The sequence below is a fragment of the Anas acuta genome, chromosome 1 (genome assembly GCF_963932015.1).
Source record: "Anas acuta chromosome 1, bAnaAcu1.1, whole genome shotgun sequence".
In the NCBI taxonomy this organism is placed as follows: Eukaryota; Metazoa; Chordata; class Aves; order Anseriformes; family Anatidae; genus Anas; species Anas acuta.
In genome coordinates this window covers 147,606,089-147,628,666 of record NC_088979.1, presented here as the reverse complement: position 1 = coordinate 147,628,666, position 22,578 = coordinate 147,606,089, and the positions used below count along the sequence as shown (strand labels likewise).

At 42.1% G+C, this 22,578-nt stretch overlaps 1 protein-coding gene across 2 annotated transcripts in view; it reads right to left on the bottom strand.

Annotated features, from left to right (window-relative positions):
- Positions 1-22,578, bottom strand: part of CHST11 (carbohydrate sulfotransferase 11) — a 169,855-nt gene that overhangs the window by 77,455 nt on the left and 69,822 nt on the right. For both annotated transcript variants that reach the window (XM_068664346.1, XM_068664338.1), the window contains exon 2: positions 17,668-17,753. In XM_068664346.1, coding sequence (XP_068520447.1) covers positions 17,668-17,753 — 86 coding nt within the window. The remainder of the gene's footprint in view (positions 1-17,667; positions 17,754-22,578) is intronic.

Genomic DNA, 22,578 nt, shown 5'->3' with positions numbered 1-22,578 from the left:
AGAATCACAATGTCCCTTTCTAACTTTCAGAGATACTGAGCCACCAGACTTGATTCTCAATTTTGTCACAGCTAGGAAAAAAAACAACTGTTTGAAGTAATTTGCAAGAGTTTCTAAAATTTTGGTTTAATTTCTTTCCTCTCTCCTCAGAGCCTCTGTGATTACTGGAAAGTAGTTTTACAAGTGGAACAGTATTGATGCAAGTCCAGAACGATGCAAAAAACATTGAGACTAATCCTAAATCGATGCTGACAAGCCTTTGTACCATACAAATGAAGCGCGTATCCCTCTCCCTGCTAACTGCACAGCACCTCGCGAAGGATACAGCTTCACCTATATACCCAACCATGCCATCATTTGGGGATATATAATTCAGTATGGGGGGGTTCAAAACAGAACGTGATATAGGATAACAGATTAAAAGCAGAAAGTGTAAGCTGGCAGAGGTTCGTTATCCCAGGGAAAAATTTACGAGCCTAAGTAAGATCAAACATATTTATTCTTGTAATACTTCCATGCTGACAGACCATCAAGAGTCCAGCTTCACCCACTGCTCCAGTGAGCTCTGTGTTGAAAGAGGGAGCCCTGGGGGACCCGCAGGATCACGGCCAATTCCTGGCCCCCTTCTGCCTCCATCCCCTCACTTCAGTTGTGCATCTCCAAGCTTCTCGAAGGTTACAGCTGAAGATGGTTGGAGAAGTGGATGCACACACCAAAAGGGACAGGCCGGACTGGTCATTAGATACTGTGGAAATTCCTTTCTAGATGCTATTTTTAATCCCTAGTATAAACATGCTTATGGGTATTCCATTTCCAGCACAGTTATTACTCTTCGATTCCCATAAATGTAAATGGTGGGTGCTGGTTAATGCCAAGCCACGTGATGAAATTATTTCCTTTCCCAGCTGGATTTCTATAGTCTTTTTTTTTTTTTTTAAAGACACCAATGAGATCAGAGCTGAAGCCATCACCCTGATCCCATCCCACCACGTATTTTTGAAGAAGCCTTTGTTTACAGGATGAAGCACATCGCAGGCATTATCCTCGCTATCCTTCCTAATGTGTAGCAGATAATACTACAGTTAAAAATATTAATGAAAAATGACTAATGGTAACTAAATGATTCACTTAGCTTGGCTCTCTCTGTAATGTATTCTTCATATGACAGGCATTTATTAGCTCTCACTGATGACTCCACAGACACCCCGCTATGCGCAGAGAGCCTGTCTACACATTAAAACTTAATGCACAAAGCAAGAATTATTGATGTTAGCTCTGTTCTAAAAGGGTATATCAGCAGGATTTTATTTTTTTTTTCTGTCATGGCTTTATTTTCCTTGGCTACTGAATAATCACAGATTTTTAATTTTACCAGAAGCTAGTGGCCCAAAACACCTATTAATTTCCCCATCATATTATTTTCCCCCAAACTATTGCCTTTTTATTTGTTGGTTGTGTGGCTTTTGGTTTGGTTTGTTTTTTCATACACCTTCACAGACATTAAAATAAGTATACGTGATGTTTCAAGATTAAAAAAAAAACAGCTGGGAAAACTTAGCGACTGCACGCTGCGTGCTATCTGTATGCATAGGGAAGCAGAGTCTTAATGGAGCTCGTGTTATCCTCAGAATTTCAGCACTTCTGAGAACAGCCAAATGCTGATAATTACTGGAGCCAAATACTGCACGAAGATGAATGCTGCTTTGAATACACACACACAATTGTCTCCACTTTACTGGAAGTATATACGCTGTAAGCAGGCAGGAGCTAAGTGATCTGCTTTGCATTGATCTGATGAAGCACTGCAAACACCGGCACACACCAGCCCTGCTGCTTAGGGACCCTCACCACACAACAGCTGGGTGCCACGCTGAACCACAGGGCTAGCATGCAAGGCCACAGGGTGCCCACCAAGGCTTAGCTGGGCCTTCTGGAGACCCCACATGAGATTTATAAAAGCATTTACATCCTCGACACCAGGGATTCCCAGAAATCCTACAGTATCGCAGTCTCTTGGGAAAACCACCACCAAGCTGATGTCTCTAATTACAGTGCTTAAAACCAATTTTTTTTTTGTTTTGTGTTTTATACAACCTTTATATTTTTGTATAACCATATATATGGTTATATATTTTACATAACTTGGGGCAGCTGGATGCACCTTGCCCAGCAAGATGCAGCTGGAATCTGCCCAAAAGCAAAAACACCTCACTTAGCCACCCGCAAGACCCACAAGAAGGTGAGCAAAAGTGGATGCAGAATGCTGCTGCTCTGCTTTGGTAGAATAGGACACCAGGTCTGCACTCCTTTGCCGATTCGAGGATCTCCGCAAAGCCTCTACAAAAAACAGAAACAATAAACCTCAAAGTCAAGCAGTTGAAGTGCTCCCCCAGTTTCTTTTCCTCTAAATGCAGGTAGAGAAGAACACACTTTCCAAAGTGCCTAAATGTCCATCCTTTAGACTTACCAATCAGAAATCTGAATGAATCACTCACTTTTCTAGTTGCCAAAGCCAGACTGGAAACAGATTTCAACCCAAGACAGACAGGCATTTTAGAAGCTTTTACCCTATGCCTAAGTGTAATTTCCACTAGCATGCTGTGCCATGCAGTATAATGTAAATGGTGAGTTAGACCAGATATAGTAAGGGCCTATAATTTTTTACCTATGTTTAAACAAAAGAGAGGTCAATGGTTTAAACAAAAGAGCGGTTAATTTACAAAAATCCGTTTTTAGGTTTCATGAAATTGTGGTTTAAAAAAAAAAATCAAGTAATCAAGCATGGCCTTTATTGTCAGGGAAGAATGGCTGACTGTGCCTAGGCATCCCTTTGGTATACCTTTTTTGTAGAAAGGGCTGAAGATGGAAGGAAATGGAATGATTTGTTTAATGGGTATATTTGATAAGGGAACATTAATGCAGTTTTTCAGGAATAAAAGCAAAGAATGCTGTTGCAGCTAGACATTTCTTTTCATTTTTGCTATACAGACAGGGCTTGATTACAGTGTAGGGAAATGGACTGAAAGAGCAGATATATCATTTTTCTGATAGGTAGTCAGAAGGGTATTTTACGGAGTACGGAAGAGTTGGAAGGCAGATGATCCAAAGGATAATTGAAGAACGATATTTAAACAGGTTACATTTGTGCCCTCAGGCGTTAAACATAGGAGACTGCTTTTAATTCTCAACACGGGAGCACGCCTTGCTCCAAAGCAAATGAATACAACGAACAATTTTGTTTCGGGGATGTGCCGTAACCGCCAGCTAGCAACTGGGAAACTCTCTGCAATAGGAAATACGGGGAAATGGCACCACTTTATCTGAAGTTATTTAGTCTACACCAGATGCTATTCAAGTTCAATATTCATCGCCATTCATTAGGGTGTATTATCGTATTCCCAGCAGTTTCGGAGCAGAGATCAAACACATCTGGAGGTAATACAGGCCACAGCAAGACAGTGTAGAGGCAAGCCCCAGCATCTAGGTTGCGGTGCAGGGGTGCAGCACAGCCGTGTGTACACGCTGCAGCACCAGGTCTGCCCCTGTTTGAAGGCAGCAGCAGCATCTCTGAGCCCTGCTGCAACGTCCCAGCTACGCGTGACCCCGTTGCTTTCTTGGACACCGTGGTGATGGCTGAAGGGTGTTCAAGGCATGTAGGATTTCAGCATTTAGCACTGAACACTATTTTGTTCAAGCTATGCATTTAGTGTCAACTTTAGTATCAGACTGCAGAAAGTTAAGAGGCAGCTTTCTAAGAGTTTCATCCCTCAGTAAGCCATGTGCTCTGAGTTATACAGCAGCACAGCCGCTTTCAAACCCCTTGGTTCCCAGCATCTGACACGTTCACATCCTGTTTAACAACTGAGCGCTCATTAACCCTTTCCAATAAAAACAACATATATTAATTAGCAAATTTCAGTGCGGTCCACGTCAATGACACATTAGTGTGCCATGATTAATGTTTTGCACTTCATGCCAATTGAATTCCTAATGATTAGCCACTTAATTCTGAGCTGAAACAATTAGTCTTCCCACTGAGAATTACTTCTTTTAGCTCAAAGCTAGGCAGTGAAAGTACAGAGAGCCAACCATACCCAGTCATGCAAACAGATCTTTTGGTATCAAAATTCAGCTTTACTAATATGTATTTTGTATGCATAATAAAGCACTGGGCATACAGAAACATCATTTTCCCAGACGGGTACAAATCTTTTGGCAGGGCTGAGCACATCCCTAATTCATAGATTTCAGCAGCAGCTGGGGGATATGGAGATGCATGCTCATATTTGTACATGAGAAAGGAGTTTGCACTTGGTCTGTAAAGGCTTCCACACAAACACTGGCTCTCCCCGATGCTACTAAGACCAAGAGTTTAGATTCAGTATATACTGGTGGATGCTGTAGTGCCAATACTGTATGTCAGAAAACCAAACTGTTACATCTTGGTTTAGATTCATTACAGTTAGGACCAAATACTTGGCTTCACTTCAAGTGAGTGAGGAATTTAAGAGACACATCTCATAGCAGCTGTGTAGATGTACAATCTAACTCGGAACCAGTAATTACATTTGTCATTTTCTATAATCGCCACACAGACAATGATTCCATCACCAGTATGCCCCTAAGAAAGAGGTAAACAGGCATCACTCGTTTTACACATGTGGAAACAGAGACATAATGATCTGATGACAAAGAATATCCATGGCAGAATCACGATCTCCTCCCTGTGTTTATCATGCAAAACCACTCAGACAACAGCACTGGCTGAACACAGCTGCAGCCCACCAGCATGCGAGCTCTGCACCTTGCTCAGCCACCACTGCTTCTCCTTTGACATCGTGGTGATACAACCGTACTACCAGGATGATGGTTCAATGAAACCATGAATGCTCCCACACTTAAAAGACAGAACAAGTATCACTGAACAGACATCAGTTGTGCAGCACCAGCTGCTCAGGATTGTATTCATAGCACAATCAGGGCTGCAAACAACGTGAATGGAATATTTCCTTAAGATTGTTCACATAAGGGACTGACCCCAAGCCAAAGCAAGCATTGGGGTCTTCCTGCTGGCTTCAGCAGCCTTTGGATGTAACCCTCTTATGCACAATACAAGGGGAAGCTCTAACAGCTACAAGAACCAGCAAAAAGGTCTCCACTGACTTTTAAAAGACATTGGACCATTTTGTCAGCTACACATTGACCTACCAACCAGTTCAGCACTTAGATTTTCTACTCCATGTGGATTTTTAGCTTTGTGGTGAAATGTACTCTAACACTTTAATGTATGAAAGATCTGAGGCTTACAGACGTGACATTGAAGAATCATGAGGGAGCATGTTACTCCAAGACACCCTTGAGGTGTCTGGGACATGTTACTTAGAAGAAAGCCAGAAGCAGCTTCTCAGGATTAGTTTTGCAGAATAAAGTATCAACAACTGCAATATTAATAGGTTTGTTGCTTAATTTCTAAATGAGTAGTTTACTTACAGTGCCTGCAGCTGCAGGCTGAGGTCTCCCCCTTAGTTTTATCTTTGCTTGGCCTCTGAAATTACCCTGCTTTCTCCGTTTCTCCAAAGCAGAATCCATTTAAAGAAACAACAGAGTCCCACACAGAAGCTGGCCGAGCCCAGTCACAACCAGACTGCTTCCCTATCCCCTATTATTCCCTCTGGCCTCTCTAATTTTTCAACACGTTTTTAACATAGCAAAAGGAACCACAACAGTGACTGTCTTGGAGCTTGGTGAGCGACCAGAGTTAGTGACCTTCTGCAGCTCTGCACCAGAGCCATTGGAAATGATGCTCCGCACAGCCCGGCCGTGCCAAAATCCACATCCACGGGGAGCAGCACAAAGCCTATGTGCACAAAGCAAGAATCTAAGAGTGCTTATTATTTTGAATCATTTCAACACGCTGCTTCCAAAGACAGTAGCAGCCTTGGCAGGGAGGGAAGGAAGCTTATTTAGGTTATTTTCTGGTGCAGATAACTGACTAAATGCATGTATTTTTATCGTGCTGCTGCTTACACAGCATGAACTTGTTAGTGACAAGACAGATCGTGAACCTGCATGACTGCAGGACGGCCTTTAATGCCAGATGGCAGTACTTTGCCAATGACTGGATAGAGAGGTTTGGTGTCTAACAGATGATACCTTCTGTCTTACTTCTTCAGCCACCAATTTAATTACACTGATAATGTTATGAGAAGCAGAAATCAATTATTCATTGAACCTGCCTAAGAAATCATTCTTTTATCCCACGTATTTTGTTTCAAGATCATTTACACTTGGGTAAAAAGGCAGTTTTCTTCCTTCAGCGTCAATATTTTATATAGGAACTCACTTAGCATCCCAAGTGAAAATTGAAGAGGCTCTGTCAAAGAGGACAAGGACATGACGATACCCTGTGCAAGGCAGGAAGGTGATGCTTCAGAGCTCCACCGATCTGCCTGCTGCACCTCCGCAGCTGTGCAATTCAGCCGTCGTAAGCAGGATGCATGGAGAGATCTGTTACATCCCTCTGGAAAACAAAGCCCTTTGATGCATTTACATCTCAGCCTCCCGTGACTTTTTCAGAGGTTGTCGGAGGTGAAGCCGCAGATCTGACACTGCTTCTTTTTCAGGCTCTCTCCATTTTTAATAAGCACACGACCTGGCCTGCCATTACTTTCTTGACACAACAGATTTTTTCTGTGTTCTCATTAAAAGCAATACTGCCTGTTATAAACTCAGAGCAAGTCATTGAGCTCTCTTTAGCAGCAGACAGACAAATATCTCTTCCTTTGCCTGGTCTGTTTTTGCAGTGGTCGACTGAAGATAAACAAATAAATGAGAGCGTAATTTTCAGAGACGAGTCTCTCCTCTCTGTCTGCTTCGCCATCAACTGTCTGCCCTCGCTCTCCCACTGGCTGGCTGCACTTTGTGATAAAGCCATGATCATAAACCTGCAGAGTACCCCATGTAAAAATATTCTAGTCTTTGTAAGATAAAGTGGTGGGAATGGGAGAAGGAGACTGAGCAGAGTTAAAGGCATTAGACCGAGCAGGAGACCTCAAGGCTGGAGGAAATGGGGAGGAGGAGGAGGAGGAGGAGGAAAGGCAGGATGACAGAAGTACATCTTGGCAAAGAAACAGCCAGCCCTCCCTGCGCACAGCTGTGAACTCGAGGACAGTTTATGAACCCGTGTTTACATGACACAAAGCAGACAACCCCAGCTGCACCGAGGGCAGCCGGAGCGCGCCTGCCCTGCGGGCGCACGCTTGCCTCACCCAGCTCCGCGTGAGGCGCGAGCCAGCCCAGCGAGGCCATGAGGCAGCGGGCTGTGAGGCGGCTGGGCCTCGTGTGACACCAGCGCACCCAACACTAAGCTTTCTGCAGTCTAAGAGTTACTCTCAGTCATACAGACAAGCACACGTTTGTATATACAGCTCTAAGCATTACCCCGGAGCCCTTGAGTCCTCGAAGGAGGCCAAGCTCTCCCTGGGCAAGTAGGGGATTCATCTGCTCAGTGACAGCGTGTCCGTGCCTGGAAAGTGTGGTGTGGAAGGATTTGTTACCAGGCTGTAAATATGTGGCATTTAACTATAGGACAGTCTTTACACAGGCTTTTGTATGTCCAAAGCTATAGGGAAAAAAAAAAAAAAAAAAAGGAAAAAGCCTGCGCCGTGCCTACATAAACTGCTCAAAGTAGTAATTCTTGGCCATTATTTTACAGAGTGATGTCATTGGCACAACAATCTCTTCAAGGAAGAAAGCAGCAATTGTGGAAGTACCCAGGACTGCATCTCACCTTCACCACAGGAACTTTCATTCAATTCACATTAAGTAAGACGTTACGCTTTGGAGGAGTTCCAGCGATTTCAGCTTCTCCTTCCCAGTTCAATGAAACATTTCTTTTCTCCTTCAGCTGAGCTTATTATGAATATTTAATGGATCAAAATGAACTGAAAGCTACCACTGTGCATCTGCTCTCCAGCTTTCCATCCATCTATTGACATCAAGGCTTAGTTCCCAAAATATGACATTAACTATATTGCTATGTAAATACAACTCCTTCAACCAACGTTTCATAAGTCAAATGTATGCATGGCAAAAGTCAAGCATGACTTGAATAGATGAAACTGTCCTCTCCTGGCTAAAGATATCTTTGTTACTTCAGCTCCCGCTGTCAATTCCCCACGCCAGCTTGTACGTTCATCTTCTGTCCTCTAATTGAATTAATATCCACTTCCCCTTACTCATCCCCAGATGCTTGTCCAAAATGATCTAAAAGACACAGCCCACGTTTACAGGGAGGAGGGGAAAGATTTATATTAGGGCATCAGTTTGATAGCTACAGAGGCTTGCTAATTTGCCATGCAGCCATGTAATCTCAGTGCAATTCTGGCTGCGGGAATATAGTGATTTTTTACCGCATGTTTTGCTTTTAGCTCTTTGCAGAAACCACACTCAGAATAGTGTTCAGATGTGATTTAAGATTGAAATGAAAGAAACACCCCTTCCTGGATTTTCCAGGCACCAGAAATATATATAAACTTCAGTGCACTGTAAGATTGCCAACACTCTTTGGTTTGGCTATAGTCATCTCACCACCAGGAAAAAAGGGGGGAGAGAGGAGGGGGAATCTCTTCACCATCAGATTTACACCATTCAGGATTTCCTACTGCAACAGAATATATAGAATGGTCAAAAGGGCAGATAAAACAATGGCTGCAATTATAGCTCCCTTCTGATCCCCTGGATCAGATCTTTTAACTAAAAGTTTGGCCTCTTCAGAGCCTAGGAGTTTTGCCATCAATTTTCAAGAGATCAGGTTTCACTTTTCTCCCAAGGTTATGAATGGACAGAAGCATCTACACTGACAGCATAATGGAAAATGAGAATATGAAGACAGTGTACCCCTCCAGTGCAACTACATTATAGTCCCAGTGTGAAGGAAATAGATTTTTGCCACATTTCTCCACTGAGTTTTACGTTGTCCTGTAAATGTAGGAATAGTTCAAACATAAAATATCCTATCCACACCGAGACATGTGACTGTTACAGGTTGGTCAAGCAACAAAGACCTTCTTGAGTGGCTCCCATACAATTGCTAGTGTTGTTTTACTAGGGAAAAAAAAAAAAAAAAAGACATATGCAGTACAAACATTGTTTTTGCTGAATTCAAATGATGTATAGATATTACTTTATAAACCCCCCTTATATTTCCTGTTCGTTTTACATCTCCTCCAGATCGGTAAGAAGCAAGGTCTGAAAGCTAGTGACTAAAAGCCATTTAAGTGTGGCTGGTCCAGGTGATGACTACCTAAGCAACTGATCTTTCAGGCTGATGATTAAAGAAGAAAACAAGAAACTAAGCCCAGCAGCCAGCACTGACAGCATTTCCCAGTCCTAGGGGAACCCCTGTGACTTCTGCTCCCAAAGGTTCAGCTCCCTGCTTCTCCTGCCCTGACCACCACAGCCTGTGCCATGTCGTCCCCCCACCATCCTTCTGCTCCACTCTTAATTACTGCCGTCATGAAGGTCTGGGGATGTCAGACAAACAGGATTGACAGGGCAAGGTACAGTTTTCTTATTTTTGCAGACAAACAGAGAAGCACACAAGGTCTTCACCACAGGTCTTACTCTATTGTAAGATCACGTCACAGATCACCATGACATGACTTAATAAAGAGCCTGCTATAGAGCTCAGACTTCTGCAAAGAGGAAACTTACCTGGAAAATGTCACTAGACAATCTGTGCTTGATTTAACTGCCTACACACATTTGTGCAAAAACTCTACAGCCTGCCTCCCAGCAGTACCATTCAGTTCCTTAGCACATAAGTGCCAAAATGCAGTGACTTCTGCATCCACATCCTTCAAGAGGCAATATTTTAACATTGCCTCGTCTGCATTATTTACAGAGGAGAAATTCTGAACCTGTGTGCATAATCAGAGAAGCAAATTATTGCGTTTTGAAGAAAGCTTCAGTAAGGTGCAGCTAGTTACATTACTGAGGTGAATTTATATTGTACAGACCTAAAGTCCATCAATGAACATTACAGGTCAGTTCGCAGGTCTACAGGTGCTGCATCAGATACAGTAAGTCTGTAAAAAGGAGACTTGGGGAATCTGATCTCTTGAAAATAACTGCAATTTTTAACAACTTCTTCCACTCCTCCTTAATTGTCAAGTTATTTAGTAAATGAGAATTACAATACCAGTAGAGTAGTGTCTGTCTTCTCTCATTTTCATTATTATGCCTACTGGGATACTTTACAATTCCTTAGAGAGAGAGGGAGAGAGAGAGGCTGTAGCTGGGCTCCTGGGATTTGCAGAGATCGTCCTGCCCTGCTGCAAGCAGTCTACGATTCTGCTGCACTGAGTTAAGAAACCTCTTTGATTACAAAGACTGCAGTAAGAAAAAAAAAAAAAGCAAGTGTTTAGACAAATATGGTTGCTACCCTACACACAGTGGAGAAAGCTGCCCAGAAAATATCTGCACCAGAAATGAGCAAGAGAGGCTACACTGTAAATAATTACAAGGTCTAGACTGAGAATATTAGGATACGGCAGTTTAGCCAGGGATGTTGGAGCGCTTGCTAAGTGCAGGCAGAAATCCTGCACTGTCTCCACAGGAGCAGGTGGCAGAAATCTGTCGTCATTACACCAGTTTGTGAACAATGATATTCCCCCTCCCGCCCCTTGCCTCCCAATTCTCCAAACCGCCACATCCCTCTGCATTTTGAGGTATAATTATTTGTGTTTTCATCACTGGTCAAATTGGCATGAAACTTTCAGCTGGGGAGGAAAGAAAGGAACATAATGCAGAGATAGGCAGGTTCCCCATTTGAATGCTACTTGGTTCCGAGCAAGCATTTGACTGAACCATCATGTTCATGACCAAATCAGTCTCTCATTTGGAGAGAATTAAACACAAAAAGCTTCACTGATGCTGGTCAGGCACTGGATCAGTGTGCTACAGCCCAGGTTTCCTTTCCACCCGCTGCACAAGTGGGTTTAGGCAATTGTCTAATAGGGAGTCCAGACATCACATACAGATGTCCAGATCTGAAAACTGTGTTATCCCCCCCCTCCAACACATACAAGCCTTTTGTTTTTGGCCACGTCTCCTGTATTACTAAATCTTTTTCTCATAATTGCATGCCTCCAGAAAGCCTTTATAATTAAACTCATATACTCTCAAAGTAATAAAAGATGACTCAAGAACTGGAGAAATTGTAAGAGATCTCTGCTGCTTCTTTTCCTATCAGGGAAATCAGAGCTATTTTGAGTGACAATTGTACTTTTTCATTTTGTGCAAGTAATAAGTCTTCTATTAAACACAGGTGACTAAAAATTCATCTCAATGCACTGCAGTAACTTGAATGAGCTTGTCCTGAGGATAATTCTGGCCTTAAGTACTGGTAGTTACTGTACATACTTGTCTGATTAATTCCTCTTGACTTACAAAGGCATCCATCATGTCTCAAGGAATGATCTATGAAGCACACTGTACCTGAAATCTTCCCCTCCCCTCCCTATGCCATTTCCCCAGCATCTAAAACAGGCTCTTATCATTTGTAATCAGTAATTAATAACAAAGCATTCTCACTGGTGCAGGTTTTTTTTTCCTAAGGTTAACGTAATATTTCATCCCAGTCCAGCTGCTGTTTTATGACTTGCAAGCACGACAGTAAGTAATGTCTTTGCATACGAAGTCATCCACAGAGTAAATCAATTACCTCTTCTTTCATCAGCAGGCATCTGCTACAGCAAGGGAGGATAATTAGATACAATATTGTTGTTTACCAACAGGATTACGTTCCCAAAGTTTGGCACTGCACACTGAATTTTCTTCCCTATGTCTCCATTCTGCATCTTTTCCATTAAGGAGTTTTTAATCTATGATCAATCATATACTGAGACTAAGAACTGCACTTACCATGCTGTTATTATCTGCATGAATCTGCCTACAAAGATCAGCATCAACCACACAATGTACGTTTTCAGTACTGGTTAAACTTTGGGGCCACTTCTTGCCCTCATAAGAACACATGAACACCTATGACTATTCATCTCAACTGCAAAGCATCAATAATTTCTAACCTTTTGCTCTTTAGATAAGCCTCGCTATTTCTTGTACTTCAAAGTTCACATTAGGGTATCTGTACTGCTGTCCGTGGGAGGAAATAAGGCAGCCAGAACATACACATACATTTATGAAAAGGGGAGAAAAGTTAAGTGTATAGCACTGATGTAATCCTCCTGTCTTACTGAAATTGGAAAGTAATATTTTTCCCCTCCTCTTCACCGCCATAGTGGTTTGGCACCTCGGGTTCTTCTTGCATGGTATAACTGATGAAGGAAGACATGTGCCTGCCTCAGGAAGCTCATGAGCTTTTGTGTGTTAGCAGATTATCATCATTTGTTTATCCTTCTTGTAGTCTGTCCTGGTCACCTGCTGACAGAGACAAAACCACACATAATCTGGACTTTTCATCATATTCAATGACTGCCCTTTACTTCTTATACTTCTACAAGAAGCTGTTGCACACAGAAACAAACTGCTGAGTGCTCGGTACCTCAGGCTCATCAAGGGCAGAAATACGGGTTTTTAGGCATTTGAACCTTCAGTTCAAAGTGCTGTGGGCAACACATACACAAAGCTCTGACCGCAAAGCTCACCACAAACTTCTGTCCGGGAACAGTCACAGTCACCCACAGAGCTATCCTAGTGAGTTGAGATCACCTTGACGATAGGAAAGTACCAACCCAGATGAAAGTTAAGCGATGTGGGCTGAACTGGATTGATGTTTGCAGATGCTATCCAGACAGCCTGAGCCACAGATAATCATGCGGCATCTCCAAAAAAGGAGCACTCGCAGCCTGAGGTGGCTGAGGATGTATAAACACTGTCTGTGAGCAGGAAGGCAACCGCTCACTTTCTTTGCACTTGGCAGGAAGGCAGGGGAGAAAAGGAGTGGAAGTAATAAAAGAAGTGGGTCATTTTGGAACGACTGCTCCAAAACAATCCAATATAATTTCATAACAGAAAGGCAATGTGAGGTCCACAGTTGTGACTCACCAGGTTTAGCAAAGCACTAAACATCCTGGCTCCAGCTACCACAAAAATCAGCCACCTAGAAATGCAGCTCCTCAACAAAAAGAAATGTGTTTGAAAAGGAAAATAACAAATGGCAAACAGTTTGACCTTTGGTGAAACGGTCATGTCGACTCATGTATTAGTTAGGCAATGTCAAACTAGAAACTGAAACAAACTTATCCTTGGGATGTGGATCCTAACGCATACAGGACTGTATCTCTGCTTTGCTCCTCACAACAGTCTAGATAGTTAGACCAGACAATGATTTCCTGGGACTTAGGTGTTAATTTTGACAACTAGAAGACAAATTCTAACTTAAAGATGCAACAATTTCCCTTTCCTTTAACATCGGGTCTATTTTGGCTTGCAATTCGCTGTAATTTGGTAGCGCTTTCATTACACCGAACAGCTCAATGCCAACCACAAATGTGTACAAGCCTCAAGTATGATGTTACCCAATTCTGAACTTCTGGTGACTCCAGCTCCATGGGCTGATCCACAATTATCTGTTATTTTTGGAGCAATGGGCTTATACTCAGTTATGCAAATTACAAGACACAGCTGCATAAGTTGTCTTCTAAGAAAAAGTTTTGCAACTATTTGTTTACCCATGTCCTTAAATTCTTGGGGTTTGGTATACCCCAAAAATAAATAAATAAATAAAAAATCAATATACAATGCAAGTTTATGTCACATTCCTGTAAGTCTCTTCAACTGTGTCAAGTTACATCTAGATTTTCTCTTTTGCTACTTGTTGTGTGCTGAATGCTCTTTCTTTTTCCATTACAACAATGTGGCAGAAGGAATATAGTTCTACTTAATACGGATCCAAGCTGGCTTTTTAACAAACCCATTAAAGAAATGCAGCATTTCAGCCCTCAAAATTTGGCATGGGTACCTCTGCACCTTATTAGTAAACCTCTAACTGAAAAAGAAAGAAAAAAAATGACAGCAGGGTCTCAGAGACATGTCTTCATGTACTTGAGGACCACAGCCTGGAAATCTGCTTACTCAGTGTAAATCCAGTTCAGTTATATTGACTTTTCTTTCCCTCATGGTGTATTAGTGCTCATGAAAAATCTTGCAATAAATGCCCTAGAAAATAAATCTTTTGTCCACAGACAAATGCACTTCTCACTTTCTGCTCTATTACAACAGGCAAAAGAGCAAAAGCATTGTTCCTACTTTTACAATAATCAAAAGGCCAGGTACTCAACTAAGACATAAATAACACATGGGCTTTGTTACAGACACTTAATTTAGTCCTAATTCATTGCTAACTCATAGAATCATAGAATCATTAAGGTTAGAAAAGACCTCCAAAGTCCTCCACCAAACGTCTGAACAATTATGATCAGTCCACTGAAAATTTGACTGCAATTTTCTGAAATTCAGCTCCTATAAGCCGCCCTTTCAGTCACCTCCAATTCATTGCTCTATTAGAATTTATTGAAGCCAAATTCTTCTCTTTTCTTCTTTTTCTTTTTTCTCGTCACAATCATCCACCAAGAAGAGATCCAAGAGACAAGTGATGGCATCTGCAAACAACCAAAACCACTCCATAGAAGGAAACAAAACAGCGCAGGATCAGAGAGGCTGTTATATGTCAACACAGTAAATAGCCGTAGTCAAATCCTTGGCTGGTGTAAATCAGCCTTTCTCCATCTGGTTTTACGAGGGCAGTGCAACCTGATGCTGAACACGGAGTTGAAAAGTCTTACTCGTATTAAACTACAGCATTTTAAATCTGAGAGATAATTATGGACTCTATGTGGCATTTATTTCAATTGACAGCCATATTCTCATCTTCCCTGACAGGGAACAGCCAGGAGGGGGCTGCAAGCTAGGACCTATGGGACCCTCCAACCATCTCAAAGCAGGAAGCTACATAAGTCCCCTCCCCTGCCAAACTCTCCTGGGGGTCCTGGAGACAACCGCAGGAATTACGGTTGCACATTGCTGCCTACGTGAGGAAACCTGAAGCACATTAAATGTACGCTGCACTCTGTAGCAGAGGACACAGCTGGGTACTCCTATTACTAGATCATGTTAAAAACATGCACGTGGACACATTAAATATTTAAAGTTTCCTACAATGAAAAAATTACATCTGCACCTAGCCTGTGGTAATCCAAAGACACAGCTGCAGGGCATCTTTCAGCAGCCTAAGTATGATGTTTGAATCGTTCAGATTCCCTTGAACTACAAGGAGAACTACAAATATCTGCTCAATCTACTTCTTTGAATCCACTTCTCTGAAGCAGCTAAACTGGGTGCCAAAGGGTTTCTGTGATGGCACACACACAGCCATCAGCATCCAACCCAAAAGTGTGGGCTCCCAACACCAGGAGTCCAACAAATTCTTGAAAGTCAAGGGTTGAAGATCTGACAGGTATTTTAATTACTTATATCTGTAAGAGAGAGGTTTTGGCCAAAAAATGTCTTATCATAAAGTTATTTATTCTACTGAATTCTGAGCTGATTTTACAAATGGTAGATCATGACTGCTTCAGCAAGGAACTGCAGAGACAGATTAGGAGTCTGATCTCCCCTGCCATCCTTACAACTGGTGGTGAACTCCTGAGGTCAAGAACCAAGAACCCCACTGCCAAAATACAGACCAGTCTCTCCTCCACCACCTTAAGAAAAGCAAGACAGGTATTCAGGCAAAAATGCAAAAAGAAATATGACCCACACATTTGAAGAAATATTCCAGGGGTCATCCCCAGTCTGTTGCTTTATGTGTCAGCCCCTTCTTGCTGTCTTTTCTTGTTTCTGCATGCACTTGCTTGCCTTGTTAGTCCCTACAGCACTGAGTGCAGCATCCAAAGCCCCATCCAAAAAGTGAGCAAATGCCTTCTAAAAACAAATAAAGAAACAAAACTTAAAAAGTTTGATTAAGAAGGGATGGCACTGAGCTGACAGAAACACTTCAGCGTGAAAAACGTCATCTGCTTAGTATGACATCAGCTGCAAGAAATGCTGCAATTACTCAAACACTGACTTTTCTGGCTGCCTCCTAAGAGAGCCCTGAAAGGCATGCCAATGCTTTACTTGGTCAGGGCATGCCGAAATGAAGGAGAGGCAGTAAGGGAGTTGCCAGCTGCATCCCCTGCTTCAGGAAGCTCAGAAAACCTTTTGAGTTGGCCAAGCTTGCAAGGGCTCTGGGATTACAGCCCTTTAATGGATGGGGATGCTTCTCTCTTACGGGATGGCCATTAACAGTATTAAAGGGCAAGGAGGTTTTAATGACACACTGCAGACCCCAGAGAGAATAATTAAATGACCAGCCTCTTTTCCCTTACCCGCCCTTCTCGATCATCTGCAAAGTGTGTTTAAATCTTTAAATTTAACCTGCAAATTCTAATATTTTTCCTTTGTAGCATTTGATTGCTCCTCTTCAGGGCTTTTACATGCACTTTCCATTTACGCAACGCTAACTCTATAATGGTCAATAAAGGCCAGTATATTAGTATGATAAACTCATGTTCCCAGCCATGCACAGAATTCCAATTGAATTAGTAAGTCAGCGTATGTTCATAAAAACAACGTAATCAAGTAAATGGAGCTTTACCCCACCACGTATCAGATATCACATATCTTTAAGTTGTTGTCAATTCTTCACATAAATACTTTAAATCACTTAGATTTCATTTTGCACACTATATAGTCAGTCTCTTCATAATCAAATAGTATTTAAAACATTTACTGCCTTGTTAAATCTAACAAGTTAGATTTATTGGGATAGTCACTTTCCTTAACAGCCAATTTAGTAAAACTCAATGTATTCATTGATGTATAAATATATAATAGGCGGTTGTTAAACCTTAATAAATATGTTTAATAGTCAGCTGGCATTTTCTCTCAATGGCAGCACTTCCTCTCAGTTGCCAACAGGAAATGCTGTTCCTGAATGTGCCAATTCAACCCACATGTAGGGAATAAATTGATCCAGAGGAACAAATGGGAGCACAAATTTCAGATAACTTTCCTGCACTGCTTGTCACAAGAACTCAGATAATTGTAGGCTCCCACCAAGACCATCAGGTGTCAAATAGTGCGTAGAGTAAGGACATGTTAGCTACTGTGTTTGTCTCAACCTCATACAAGAAATGAACCAGGACAGGAAGGGCAGCTGGCTACCATACAGATAATTTTCATATATTATTATTGTAATTTTCTGCCTTCCTGCACTCACTGTTTCATGCACAGAATGTCTCGTCACTTACTCTTGCTCTCACCCCACCCTGCCCCTCTGTGTATTGACTGACAAATTAAATTATGAAGCCTTAGCTTGTACCTAGGAGATCTAAAGATATTATCTTAAGGCTTTTAGGTACCTAAGTAAAATACTTAAAGGAGTCTGCATCATTAGGCAACTAAAAACCTTCAAAAATCAGGCATTTAGCTCAAACTGTAGAACTTTATGGCTCAGCTTTGCAGACCTGAGGATCATTCCTCCAAGCAGATGGCAGCTACTGCATATAAATGATATAAAACAGACCAAAACACATTTAAGTTAAGCGAGACTGTATTTGTACTCTGGACTGGAAAGTTTGATTATAGCCACAAGACACTCACCTGGGTGGGATTATACAGTTCCTGAAGTGGGCTTCTGGATCCTTTCCGGCAGCAAATGTCCATCCCAAATGGATTTCTACGCATTACTGCAAGAGGAAATTGAAATTAATACAGGTTAGCAACACTGGTTAGCAGTAACCAATTGCAATGCCTACGGCAAGAAGACATTTTCTGACAAATCAGGGGATTCCACAGCCAATGTTGTGTCTTAATTACTAATTTTACTTTCCATAGAAATGGTCCAAGAGCTAAATATTTGATCTACCATGGAAACTACTGAAACAAAGCTCTCTGGTTCCTGTCTTATAAAAGCTGTTATCCAAAATCTTTCAGCTTGGGTGGCCCAAAATTCTGGTACAGGCACCAAAGACAAAATGATGTGATTTTCAATTCATTCGCGGTAGGTACCTGCTCCTCTGATCATCATGGAGCAGTCGGATTAACTCCTACAACTGGCATTTCTGAATGGCAATGTTTGAGTCTCTCTGAGCCTACATACAAAGGTATCCAGGATCCTAATATTAAAACATAAGATTTTAAAGCTTTGGCCTATAGCTTTGGTTTCTCCTTGAACAGACACTCAGCAGTACATGATGCATATACAATCAATTATTCCCGCACTTTCTTGCTCCCAACTATATTTTGCTCTATGCATTGCAACTGAATATTTGACTGGTCCAAAAACCAACATACGCTATGGGATTCCAGTTGGAGGCACGCAGACTTTCAAACTAAAGGCTTTGTCAAAGGGCTGATCCAGAAGCATTTCCATGAGAAATTTTGATCTGAGCCCCAGCAGAAACAGAGATCACCAGTTTCAGGTTAGGCCCTCCACAGTCTGAAAAGTCTAAATAAGAAGCTATTCAGCTCCAACCACCCTCTACACCCTACAAGGGTGGAAAACAAAAGCTTGGCTGTCTTTCTGATCTCACCTGGCCCAAATCCCCCCCCCAAAAAACACTCCTCTGCCCCCCACTTGCTGTGCTAGCTAGAGAAGGAGCATCAGGCAGGCAGATGCCCACATCAGGCATCACGATGAGGGGAAACTTGTCTCATTGAGTTATAACTGAGATGCGAGCAGTAAAGAGGAGGTGGTCCTGCTGGGAATCCAGAGGCACTAAGCAGAGTCAGGCACGCTTTTACCACCACTTGCCAGGTTTTTAGTAGGAAACTGCCGAAGTGTCCTGTAGAAACAGCTGTGAACTGCACCACTGACAGAAATGCTATTGCAGGTGTCAGGCCGAGAGCTGGAGAATACTGTCAAGCTGTGCTTTAAAACAGAGGGCTTGTACGTGATGATAATCGATATGTCAAGAAGCATGAACCAGTGTAAAAGTTTCTGCAGAGACAGAACACCGTACACAGCTCCACTCCGGAGACATAATAGTCTCCTTCACTCACTCCGTATCTATTTTTAAATCGAAGGTAATCATCGAATAATGTGTCGTGTCACTTTTTCCCTGAGCAAACAAAGATTCCCTGCATCCCCTAACAGGACTCGGGCGTATGTGCTTAGTAAACAAACAGGCTAAATGTTTTGATTTTCTTCACAGTTCGAACAGCGATGTTGTTAGAGGCTATAATTTTCATTTACATGTTTAAATACCTGATAAGCTTCTGAGAATGCTTAGACACACGGCACAGTATTGCCACAACAGCAAAGCAAGCACAATGCGCCTTCATAACTGTCAACTTTAATAACATTTAAAACTACTAAAGCTTAAAAAAAAAAAACAATCACGTAAGTAATGTCAGCTTTCAGGGTCTGGAAGTAGTTTAGGAAGAAGACACTGAAGTGAGGATGTGAGACACCCCTAGAGGTTGTCCCAAACGCTTGACTCCTGCTCTGGCACTAGGAGCTGGGCCCCGACCACCGTTCTGGTGCCCCCTCGCCATCACAAGAGACCTTTCCAAAACGGAGCCCTTGGGTCAACAGCCAAACACGCCATTTCCACTTAAATACCAGAGAGGGGAAAGCTTCAGCGTGTGCAGGTCACTGCGCTTTGATTAACCAGGATCCTGGAACACCGCCTCTTTGTTCCAAACTGAAGAAGAATATTGTTCCCTAATTTATTACTTCACTTTTCATTTCCATTAAATACAGTAAACAGTGACGTGCATAAATGTATCCCTTCCTGCTTCACTTAACCAGCAGGTACCGACACAACAACACTTTATATGCAGCAGCAGCAGCCATAAAGATTAAATTATTTGCACAATGTGTGAGATTTGATTCCCAAACGTAAACAAGCAAACAAAAGCCGCTGTCTCCCCAGCAAAAGCTAAATACTAATGGAGGACCTTACTCATAAAAACCATTAAATCTTTTTTTATGATTCCCAGCATTGCTTAACTGGGTTGTTTCTTCAATAAAGCCTTGAGAACAAGACTGTGGAGCTCGCATGGCAGCACAGCAGCTTAGCACGGCGCTTGCTGGCAGCAGCAGCAGCAGCACGCGCTGGTGCAGCTGTACTCAGCACCGCTGTGCACACCTGGAAAATGCTCCTGCCTGCAACGTACCCATGGCATTGAAACAAAGGGGAACATTTCCCCTTCCTGAGCAGAAATCCCACTCGTGCCTTCTGTAAAATTGTCCTTAGGTGAGTAATTATCAAGATGGTTTATACAGAAGACTTTCTGGCACACCTATGGACAAACACACCTCCCAGGTTTTCTACAAACTGCTTTCTATCATCTCGGCTTCGCTGAGGCAGTGTTTTATTGTGTGAATGACATGACCTCTTTGGCCTGAATCTCATTTATAGCAATCTGCAGAAAGAAAACCATAAGATGGGTGGAAATGGCAGTTATATTAATTTTGACTAAGACTCCTTCACACTACTGTGATAGTGAAAAATAAAAATCAAGCCCTTTATCTTCACCAAATCTTCTTATTAACATAGTAAATATCTAAATCTACATTTCATGGTTTGGGCTGATCTCCATCCATAATTATAGTTAATTATAATCTAATGGTAAGTGGTGCACACGCGTGGCTCCCAGGACTGATTAAAAGATCCCGTTCATACACACCACGTGCGTGAAGCAGCTGACAACAGTAGATAATGCCTTGAATGATTAAAGAGTGGTGTTAATACTGCAGCAGAATCAGCAGTCCCCTGAATTCAGCCAGGACTGGGCAACTGAATGAACTGTTAGCTTGTCACTTAAATATGAGAACTGTAAGGACAGCTTTCTTCCCTCTTCTGGAATGATTTGCCCAAAATGCAGTCAGTCTCGGTCCATCTCACTAGAGTCAGCCCAATCAATATTCATTAATTTAATAGTAACTGTGGAGAGCACATCATCTAGGCACTAGTCTCTCAAGAAAGAAAGATAAACAGCCTTGCTGAACTGAAAGCTTATCAATATAATAACTACCTATGTACATATACATATATATATAAATAGATAGCAGGCCTTGCATTACCTCAGAACAGAAGCATCCATGTACAACTTCTAGAAAACTGCACCTGGGCCCACCAGCATTAAGAGAAGCAATCTCACCTGTGAGTTGCAGTGAGCACAAGAACACAGTGCTACCCAGTCAAAACTTCTAGGATTGCACAGAAAAAAGAGGTTTCCCTACCATCTCAATCCATTAGATGACTACAAATTAAAATGTATGTCTTTCAAATCAAAACCACTCTTGGGAAAGGCACAGCTTGGGAGCATACCGAGAGCTCGCTGTTCACCATCCAGACCAGGCAGCCTTTGAAGCTCCTGCCATGGTCCAACATTTGGTGTGATTACCAGCATCTCCTCCCCACGTCCCATGGGCACTGAACCCGACAGAGCAAGGGCAGGGCTACAAATGACACAGTGGATGCACACAGCAGGGCACCTATTAGATCTTGGCATCGTACTAAGGGGAGGTGTCACCTCTGGGTTGCACCTGGCTAAAAAAAACTGTGCCTGGAATAGTGGGGGCAGGTGGAGAGAGAGAGAGAGACCAACAACCTGGTCCCAGAAGGGCAGGTCCTTGGTATATCCAAAGGATGAACAACAGCTGGAGAAAATACTAAAAAGAATCCATATCACTGCAATTTCTGCCTCTCCCTCTCAGGAACTACAGAGAAATTCTGAGAGGGAATACGATGACACTTCTCTAGGCAGATTACTTGCCTGAAACAGTATGTGAGCACTGGGACTACCTAGAGAAAGGGGTAAAAAAATCATAGGAAACAAAACTCTTGGAGACTTGAATCCAAAAGGGCACCTTCTTACGAAGCACCAGAAGCGTAAGTGAAACCCTTTCTCCTAAGTCTGTGCTGAATCAAGTAACAAAGGACACTGCAGTAAGAGCCACACAAAGTAATTGCCACTTCTTTCATTGTACTTGCAGAAATAAGTGACATTTGAAATGCTGAGGGCATGAATTCAGCAGGCACCTATACCACTACCATCCCACAATCCAGTAAATGTCAAATGCTCCCATTTCCAAGCCTTCTGTAGTATAAAAGTTCCCTGCTTGCTATCTAACAACCACTTTCCTACTTGGTAATGTTTCATTTACTTTGCTTGTATTATTCTTTTTACTTCTGGTTTGCAAGACAACAAGAAATAAATGCAAAAACACCACCTCACTTAACTCTCTCATATTACAAATATTTGAGAAAAAAATCCACGGACATATCAATATTTAAGTTTTCGTTGGTCTAAAGTACAAAGACGAAATTCCCTAATACAGCATTGTTGAAAGCTGTTTACATAAATCATTCCACTTCTTTGGGATATAAGACATCTTGTGAGGAAAAAATGTGAGATATGGCATTGAGAGCAGTATGTTGAGACTCCTGTTGAAAATGTGATCCCATTCTTATTTTAAAGAAATAAACCACTGACATTTGCAGGCCAGGGTTAGTGCTTTCCATAGAGCAACATCTTACTGACAGCAATGAGCGGGTACAT